The sequence below is a fragment of the Rhinopithecus bieti genome, unplaced genomic scaffold (assembly GCF_001698545.2).
Source record: "Rhinopithecus bieti isolate Rb0 unplaced genomic scaffold, ASM169854v2 scaffold_14826, whole genome shotgun sequence".
Taxonomy (NCBI): Eukaryota; Metazoa; Chordata; class Mammalia; order Primates; family Cercopithecidae; genus Rhinopithecus; species Rhinopithecus bieti.
In genome coordinates, this window is record NW_016808328.1 from 1,821,178 (window position 1) to 1,831,038 (window position 9,861).

General features: G+C 53.9%; 1 protein-coding gene across 2 annotated transcripts in view; it reads left to right on the forward strand.

Moving 5' to 3' along the window:
• Positions 1–1,828: 1,828 nt before the first annotated feature.
• Positions 1,829–9,861, forward strand: part of E2F2 (E2F transcription factor 2) — a 28,273-nt gene continuing 20,240 nt past the window's right edge. The window contains exons 1-2 of one of the 2 annotated variants that reach the window (XM_017886543.1): positions 1,829–2,505; positions 8,523–8,628. In XM_017886543.1, coding sequence (XP_017742032.1) covers positions 2,254–2,505; positions 8,523–8,628 — 358 coding nt within the window. In that variant the 5' untranslated portion in view covers positions 1,829–2,253. The remainder of the gene's footprint in view (positions 2,506–8,522; positions 8,629–9,861) is intronic. The other variant, XM_017886544.1, reaches the window with a different exon arrangement.

Here is a 9,861-nt window from a genome sequence, read left to right on the forward strand (position 1 = left end):
CACTGGAGATAAGGTCGATGTGACCGGGCGTGGTGACTCACACCTGTAATCCCAGCACTTTGGGAGGCCGAGTAGGGTGGATTGCCTGAGGTCAGGAGTTCGAGATCAGCTTGGCCAACATGGTGAAACCCCGTCTCTACTGAAAATACAAAAATCAGCCAGGCATGGTGGTTGGTGCCTGTAATCCCAGCTACTTGGGAGGCTGAGGCAGGAGACTCACTTGAACCTGAGGCAGGAGAATTGCGCCGCTGCATTCCAACCTGGTGATAGAGTGAGACTCTGTCTAAAAAAAAAAAAAAGTCAGAGATATAACAACAGCTGCCAATTCTTGAGCCTCCCTATGAGCCAGGTTTTGTGCTGAAAGCTTTATATGCATTATCTCAGGAGATTTCCTCATGATCCTATGAGGTAAGTGCCATTAGAATGAGAAAATCAAGGATCAAGGATCAGAGAATTTACAGAATTTGCCTGGGTCACACAACGAATAAAGTGTCTAGGCCTGGGTTTGAACTCAGGGCTGTTGGCCACAAAGCCTGGGCTCTTAATCATCATGGGTTATTGCCACCTTGTCCTCAACCATCTAATGAGGAATTAAGCTGTGGACTGTCTCTGGAGGGCTTTGAATGCCAAGGCTCAGACTTGCATAAACATCACACAGCACCAGGCAAGAATCAGACCTGGAATCTAGCAGCAGCTTCTAGCAGCTTTACCACTCACTCCCCAAGGTTGCTTCTCTGAGCCTCTCTAAACTGTAGTGATGAGGAATAAATATATTCATATATTTAATAATATATGAATCAGCAATGAATATTATATTATTATTCATATAATAATCAGCAATGAAGGTTTTTGAATGAGGCAGGGAGGCTCTTGTGACAAAAGGATTGTTTAAAAGAAACCTGGAGATGTTCAAACATTTACTGAGTGTTGGGTCCTAAGAATACAACTGTGAACAAGACAAAGCTCTGCAGTGGGCCTCTGAGCCTGTTGTGCCGGCCGGCAGCTTGGGAGGGTAGGAGAAGAACCCCTTAACTGGAAAAAGAAGGGCTCCAGAGCTGGGACCTGTCCCAGATTCCATTGCCAGCTCTCAATCAGGGAATCTCTCTGTATGACATTGGGCAAGTTACCCAGCCTTTCAGACTGTCAGTCTTTATCATGGGGATCATCATTCCTCTTCCCAGGACTGTTGGAATAAATTAAAACAACGCTTGTAAGGATCTAGCATGGTGCTTGGCATCCTGCAGACGCTGAATAGATGTTAGTTTTCCCTATAAAGAAGTAGACTAGTTTGCCTCCATCCCTCACCCCTCTGCCATTAAAGGGAACAAGTTCCTGGCCTTCATTATAGCAGGAAGGGGGATATGAATGCACATGTGCTAGCTAAGCAACGATGCAAACTAACAAAAGGGCCTGTGGCCTGGGGAATACACTGCTTTGAGTCTGGGCTCAGGTCGGGACCCGGCACCAAAATGTTTCCCTTCAACCCCAGGGAATCCGGGCCCATTTCTCGGGGCGCTGTGCTGTTCTGGCCGCCTCTGCACTGTGCACCCCAGAACCACCCTGTCTCCGTCTCCCCGGCTGCTAGCTAGCGCGTCCAGTGGCGGGCGGCACCGACAGCAGGTGTGGCTGCCCCTTTAAGCAGCGAAGCTCGTGTTGCAATCGCCGCCTCGAGGACGGGTTCTTTCCGGGGGGTGGAGCCTGTACTCTTGCAGCAGCCAACCGGAGCGCGGCATTTTCCGCGGGAGATCCGAATTTCGCGGCACGCCGTTTGGCGCTAAAAAAAAAAAAAAAAAAGAAAAGAAAAAAAAAGAGGCAGAGAAAGACTCAGGGACGAGAGAGCGGGCCGCAAGGAAGTCGGCGCAGTCGAGACCCCCCCTCCCCGTCCCAGCGCATCGCGTCTCCGCCGAGCTCGCGGGCACACCGGGGACCCCTCCCCAGAGCCGGCCGGACCCCAGGTGCCGAGGCCTTGGGGGGCGCGGGGCGTCCCGGGTCGCGGTGCCCTCGGGGCGGGACAGCCCCTGGCAGTGCCACCACCGCAACCGCCGGGCGATCTCCAAGCGGCGATCTCCAAGCGCTGATCTGCTCGGCTGCGGGCCAGGAGGGGAGGGTCCTGCCTTGCCCCGCAGGCGTCCATTGGTGGCTTTCCCCGGCCTCCGCGCCATGCCGCGGGCCGTGTGAGCGGCTGCAGCACCGGAACCCGCAGGTGTCCGCGGGCGCGCCAGGCCCGTTTGGGTAGGGGGCGCCTTACTCGCTATGCTGCAAGGGCCCCGGGCCTTGGTTTCGGCCGCTGGGCAGCCCCCGAAGGTGGTGCCCGCGATGAGCCCCACAGAGCTGTGGCCATCCGGCCTCAGCAGCCCCCAGCTCTGCCCAGCTACTACCACCTACTACACGCCGCTGTACCCGCAGACGGCGCCTCCCGCAGTGGCGCCCGGCACCTGCCTCGACGCCACTCCCCACGGACCCGAGGGCCAAGTTGTTCGATGCCTGCCGGCAGGCCGGCTGCCGGTAATGCTGGGGGCCCCCACCGCTTCCCCCTATGCTTTTCCAGGTGTGGGAAAGGAGGGAGGGGTGCCTGAGATCCAGTTTGAGTGGAGCAGGTAGAGTTTTGGGAAGAGGGAAGATGAGCTTTCAGTTTCCAGGACCCAGTGCCCCCAATATCTAAGTAGAAGACCCCTTCATTTTCAGACTTTGGATGAAGTAATCTCATCCATTCTAGTGGAGTGGAATGAGCACTGGATTGCGAGTCTGGAGGGAGACCCAACCCACTACTCCCAGTGCACTGTGTGACCTTGGGGAAGTCCATGCAGCTAAAGTTGCCGCCATTCATTCATTACTTCATTGTTTGGCCAGAAACCAGCACTGGGTGCCTGCTATTGTCCAGGCAGAGAGCATGCCTGGGGACACTGTGGGACTTTGGTAAGACAGAGGGATAGGTCTAGTGAGTCTCTCAGGTCCAATCTGCCATGGACAGACTCCAAATTGTCCAGCTAACTCCTGGTATAGCCCCAAGTATCTGCCCTTGGTCCTCCCCAAGGCCCAGTCTTCCCTCCCAGGCAGCCTATCTGTAGCAGATAGAAATGTGGGCAGCCCCCTGGGTTCTGTTCAGATTGGCTGCTCTCTCCTTAAGCTCCCAGGCTCGTTGCCAGAGATGGCCCAAGGTGTAGTGGCACCAGGCTGCCTGCCGACCTGGGCTCAGGGTGTGTTTTGTGGGAGTGGAATTCCTGGAGCCCATGTGAATCAAAACAACTTTAGGGTGGGGGGCGGACTGGGAAAAGCCCCGGGAAGTGGGGGTGGTGGTGGTTGAGGAGCCTGGTTTCTGGTGTGACTCTGCCGTTAATTCTCTGTGTGTCCTTGGACAAGTCTTGGCCCCAGTCTGGGCCTCAGTGTCCTCTCCTGGACAATGTGTGTGTGCACAGCGTGGCTGTGGGGCTAGCTCTTTTCTGCCACATTTGGCTTCAGGTCCTGGGTTTTGGAAGCAGGCTCCAGGGAGAGGAATGGGGTGTTATAGGTTTGCTTAGTTGTGGGTGTGGTGAATAAGTTCAGGTACAGGGATAAGACCACCCCCCACTGCCCCAGAGGCATCTAGTCAGACCTGTGCTAGTCAGCAGGCACGGATGCCCAGCCAGCTCTGGATGCAGGCAGAGCCACCACTCCCTGCCAGTGGACTCAGACTTTGCCCATGTTCAAAACGTTAACCTTCCCGGAGACCCTTCCTGCACATGATTTCTAACTAGGAGGGCAGTGGGCAGGAATGGTATTGTCCCCATTTTACAGGTTAAGCAACCGAGGATAACTGGGATTGGTGATCTTGTGGTCAGCGTTTTATAGCCCAAAACATCTTTGTAGTTTGTGAAATAGATGGCATTAGTAGCTCCATGTTACAGGGGGAAACTGAGGCTCAGAGAGGGGATGTGACCTAAGGTCAGAGATGGGGATGGGGTAGAGTGATGGGACTCACAAGGCAGTAGGCTCTTCTCTGTTTTATTTTTTGCAGAGACGGGTCTCCCTATGTTCCCCAGGCTGGTCTCAAACTCTTGGGCTCAAGCGATCCTCTTGCCTTGGCCTCCCAAAGTGCTGGGATTACAGGCATGAGCTACTGCACCTGGTCAGGCAGTAGGCTCTTCTCTATGTTGCCTTGACTTTCTTTAATACTGCCTGACTTAGGAGCTGAGTACCCCCCAGGGAAGGGAACTTTACAGCAGTCCCACTCTCCTCTGGCCAGCTGCTTTCAGACTGGAATTTTCAGTAACAGCTGTGGTTTTACACTGCTTTGAACCCTCCCAGAGGAACCCAAGTGCATCTTGTCTGTACCTCCCTCCCAGAGGGGCTCAGTGATCTTAGCAAGAAGGTCTCTTTTTTACTGAGTGCCTCTCGTGTGCCAGACACTGCTTGGCATTCTTCACGTTCATTATCTTGGTCAAGATGTTCAGAATGAGGCATCTTGCAGATAAGGAAACTGAGCAAAGAAAGGAAGTCACTTGCCTGGGTCACAAGCAAAGAAGCAGGAGAGTCTCCTTGCAGCATACCACCCTAAAGGCCTGCCAGGCCCAGAGCTCCCGCTCCTGTCAATCCCCAGATGCCCGGGGCCCAGCCCCGTGGGCAGGCCTGCCCTCTGCTTACTCATTTTACAAGGGTGTGACCTGGAGCAGCTCCAAACCCAACCCTGGGTGTGGCAACTTGCTTTGTGGCCAGGCTGCAAAGTGCAGGGTGAGCAGGATTTGTTGGGGAGCTTCTGTTTAAAGCGACTTCAGGCACTGTCCAAGGATGGCAACCAAGTTCAGTGGCAGAATGAAGGCCAGAACCCAGATCTCCTGGCTCCCTGTCCAGAGCTCTTTCCAAGTCCTCTGAGGAAGGCTCAGGGAATGCTCCTTTATTGCATGCCTCCTCTGGCCAGGCGCATGGCATCATTCTCTTTCATCCCTGCAGGCAGCTCTGCCCAGGCTGGAGTGTAGTACTATCATCTCGGCTCACTGCAGACTCCGCCTTCTAGGTTCAAGTGATTCTCCTGCCTCAGCCTCCCAAGTAGTTGGGATTACGGGCGCCTGCCACCATGCCAGGCTAATTTTTGTGTTTTTAGTAGAGATGCGGTTTCACCATGTTGGCTGGGCTAGTCTCGAACTCCTGACCTCAGGTGATCTGCCTGCCTTGGCCTTCCAAAGTGCTGGGATTACAGGCATGAGCAGAAAATTTGTCTGCATTTTCCAAATTTCCTCTTGTGAGGCAGAAAGAACATAAAAATTTTAACACACAAGTCTACAAGCCAGGTCAGGTGAGGAGATGTAGGCTCAGAGGCAAGACAGTGAATCCCAGGCTGCCCAGCTACCAAGTGACAGAGCTGGGATCTGAAAGCAAGGTTCGACCCCTTACATTTGCTCCCACCCCCACCATCTAACTTAGGGCTTAGGAGAGACCAGGCTCCACTCTGTGTGACCTTGGGCAAGTCACTTCCTCTTCCCCAAGTCCCAGTTTCCTCACCTTGGTGCCTGTAAAGGGGTTGTGCCTGGGGATCTCTGACCCTCTCCACTTCTGCAGCTGCCTGAGTAAGGAGCTGTACTCTTCTCCATAGGGGTTGGCAGGGTGGGCTTGAGTCCTGACCAGGCCTTGAAGATCCAGCCAAAGGGGCTACCTAAGAGCGTCCAGGATAGAGCTAAGCCGGTCTCTGGCTGTGGCCATAGCCTTTGCTCTCCTCCTCCCATCACAGTCTCTTTTCAGCTCACCCTTGAACTTTCCCCTTTTCCCACTGGTGCTCCCCATACATCAGTGCTAGTAGCTCCCCGATGGGAGCACTCCCTCTGGGCAAAGCACTTTGCTGCACTATCTCGCTGAATCCTCAGCATAGGTGGAGACATTGATGCCCATTTCATAGGTGACTCGAGGTCAACTGATGTCCCAGCTAAGAAGGGGAAGGCCTAGATGCAAACCCAGGCCGGTCTGACTCCAAGACCTGTGCTCAGCCTCACCTTGATCCTGATCCTCCTGGCTTGTCCTCTGCCACCTGTGTTCTGCAGGTTCAGCCCAAGCCATAGGCTGACTTTACTCTGGGCACTGCCCAAAGGTGTCAGGGAGGTATCCTTAGGGGGACACTTTGCTGCACTGGGACCCTGGGAGTGCAGACTAAGGGTGAAGGAGGGTGAGAAAAGAGAGAAGGCTGTGTGTGTGTGTGTGTGTGTGTGTGTGTGCGCTCATGCATGCAGTGATGGGGACAGGTGGGCGTAGCCCAGGCCTTGGCCCAAATTCTAACAAATCCTGGGGCAGCGTGTGTGGGATGGAGCTGAGGCAACCTGGCACATGGCTTTGGAGTCAGGCCTGGGTTCAGACCTTGGCTTTGGCCTTTGTGTGACCTTGGGCATGTGCCTACCCTCTGTAAGTCTCCATTTCTTATCTTAGGAGAGCCAGTGCCAATACTGATGTGGTAGGACTGTTATGAGCATGTAATAGGCCCAGCATAGATATTCTGTGCAAGGTCTTCCCGGAGTTCTTCCTGGTGTGTTCTGTGCGGGGAGGCAGGTGTGGCTGGGGAGGCTCTGGGCTGCCCCACGTCTGCATCAAGTAGAACTCCACCTGAGCTTCCCTTCTTCTCCCTACCCTTGGTGCTCCTGCCAGGGGATGTATGAAGAATACTAGGATGCGCAGCCTTGGTCAGGATCAATGGAGGCCTCAGAGCTCCCCAAGCCTCAATTACTTCAGCTGTACAATGGGGATTAGTGGTGTGGGAAGATTCAGGGAAGTGATGAATGTTGGGGCGTGCTGCAGGGCATGTGGAACGTCTCTGCCAGTGACTGGCCCTTTCTCTAGTGACAGGGTGGGGCTAAATCCCTAGAATATAGGTTTTCACCAGTTAGGAAGGTAGAAAAGGAATATTCAAGAGACTCATTCAAGAATGAGTAGTAAAGTGTTTGGATGGTTTCCAGGTCTGGGTAGTGGTGGAGAGCAGGAGTGTCATATCCAGGCTCCTCAAATCAGCCCAGGAAGACTTCCTGGACGGGGCAGGAGTGGGGGCAGGGGAACTGACAGCAGGAAGAGCTGTCACCACCCCCAACACCTGTCAGCCCAGCTGTGCTCAGCAGCAGTTAGAAGTCTCAGCCCTGCCGAGCATGACCTCACCACCAAATGTTAAAATAGGCTTCTCTGTCCAAGCCAGGGTATGGGTGTCTGGGGGATCCAGAGTTGGAAGGAGGAAAGAAATGTGCTTGATGACCCCCAGAAGGATGTATCAAGGAAGAGGTCGAGATTAGATTTTAAGGAAGGGACTCTGCATTTCCTGAACACCTACTATGTGCTGAGACACAGGCTGAGAACTTTACAGAAGTTAAAGGAGCAGGAGCTAACCAGGGTCTTTCTCCAGCATGCAGACAGGGAGCTAAATAAGTGCTTCAAAGGGAAGCGACGCGGGGATTAATTCAGCCTGTTCCAGGGTTTTTAAGATCCAGAGGCTGCCCAGGTGGTGCCTTTCTTGAATCCTTACAATAGCCCCTTGAGGTAGGCATTTTCTACCCCATTTACAGAGGAAGAAACTGAGGCTCCTAGATATGGAGCTCGTACAGTGAGCCTGCGAAGGAGCTGGAGATTCAAGCATGGGTCTCTGACCTATGTCCCAGTGTCCCAGTGCCCCAGCCCTGCCCCTGCCCTGCCCCTGCCCAGCCCTAATCAGGAGAGAGGCCCTTTCCGGGCCAGTGCAGCTCTGGGCCTAATTGGGGCCCGGGTGGCGACAGGGTGGAGAGGAGCAGATGGGTCTGTGGTTTGATTTCCCCGGCAGGTGTTTCCCAAGCTTGGCGGGAACAGAGAGGGGGAGCGGGAGGGGGGTGGCCTCAGCTGCTTGTCCTTAGACACGGGAAGGATTCATTGTCTGTGGGAAGGATTCATTGTCTGCCCCTCTCGGCAAAGAAAGAATGGCAAATGCAGTCTATTCAGGAGGCCCTGGGGCCCTCAAGCTGGAGCCCAAACATGGGGGTGGGGATGTTTGTACTGCTTTCCACTGTGGGCACCTCCCTGGGGTGTGGCACTGAGCCAGGAAGTCCACTGGGTCTGGGCGGATGCCCAGCCCCACCCTGATAAGGACCAGCTGTGGGACTGTGATGGGCACTCAGTCTGGCTGAGCCAGCTGCTTCTGTAGGGGGCCCTTTCCTCACCCTGATGTGGTTTAGGCCCTACCCACTGCTTCCTCCTGGTATCATCCTCTGGGTGTGGTGGGGTGAGAAGCGGGTGTAGGAGCGGGCTTGAGGCCTGTGGTTAAGGAACCCTGAGCCCCTGGCCAGACTGGCTTTGGTAGGGTCTCAAGTGCCTGGGCCTCAGAGGATGGGAATTTTATTTGCTCTTCAGAAAACAAGACTTCCCCTGAAAGCTCACGTCCTCAGGTCATTGATATTTTCCTATCAAGTACAGCAGTGCTTCACCAGGACTGGCGGTAAACTGAGGCACAGAGGTGGCTGCTAAGTGGCCTCATCGCTTTGGCCCCGTATCAGGGAAAGGCTAAAGGAGGAATGATTCTCAAACTCTGCCTCTCTCTTCCCCTTCTCTCCAAGGCCAAAAGGAAGCTGGATCTGGAGGGGATTGGGAGGCCCGCCGTCCCTGAGTTCCCAACCCCCAAGGGGAAGTGCATCAGAGTGGATGGCCTCCCCAGCCCCAAAAGTAAGCAGTGCTGATGGGGCCTCTGGGGTGGGGTGGGGCAGGGACAGAGGGCAGTGCCCTGCCCAATCAGTGGGAGTCATATCTGGATCACTTTCCAGTTTGCAAAAGCTTCCTGTGCATTTTATCAAAAGCTTCCTGTGCATTTTATCACTTGATCCGGCCGGGTAGGTAGGCTTGTCTCTCTTTACTAATCAGGCAACTTGAGACTCTGAGAGCTTGAGTGACTTGCCCATAGTCTCAGAGTGGAGTCAGGACTAGAGCCTGGACATGTAAGTCTTGCACTACTTCTACATTTTTTGTTTTTTGTTTTTGTTTTTGTTTTTTTGTTGTTGTTTTGAGACAGGTCTTGCTCTGTCACCAACGTGGATTGCAGTGGTGCCATCTTGGCTCCCTGCAACCTCCACCTCTGGGGTTCAAGCAACTCTCTCACCTCAGCCTCCCAAGTAGCTGGAACTACAGGTGCATGCCATCATCCCTGACTAATTTTTGTATTTTTAGTAGAGACACAGTTTCCCCATATTGACCAGACTGGTCTCGAACTCCTGACCTCAAGTGATCCACCTGCCTCGGCCTCCCAAAGTGCTGGGATTACAGGCGTGAGCCACCGCGCCCGGCCAGTCTCGCGCTACTTCTCCCACGCCATGTACAGCTCTCATGATCTAAATGCAATGACCAGTGTTTTATTTGGGAATTTATTATTTTTAAAAAGTTTTAATGTTTAGGTCAATGTAAATTTTTCTCAATCAGAGGAGCAGGGGCTAACCAGGGTCTTTCTCCCACACGCAGACAAGGAGCTGAATAAGTTATTCAAAGGGAAGGGAAGCACATATTAATCCAGTCTCTGCCACCCCAGAGGTTTTAAGATCCAGAGGCTGCCCAGGTGTGCCTTCCTAAAGCTAAGTTGGAGGGGTTGCTGCCTCTTGATATTTTCAGTCAATATCCTGGATAGGCCGGGCACGGTGGCTCACGCCTATAATCCCAGCACTTTGGGAGGCCAAGATGGGCAGATCATCTGAGGTCAGGAGTTCCAGACCAGCCTGGCCAATGCGGTGAAACCCCATCTCTACTGAAAATACAGACATTAGCTGGGCGTGGTGGTGCATGCCTGTAATCCCAGCTACTTGGGAAGCCGAGGCAGGAGAATCGCTTGAACCTGGGAGGCAGGTTGCAGTCAGCCGAGATCGTGCCACTGCACTCCAGCCTAGGAGACAGAGTGAGACTCCATCTCAAAAT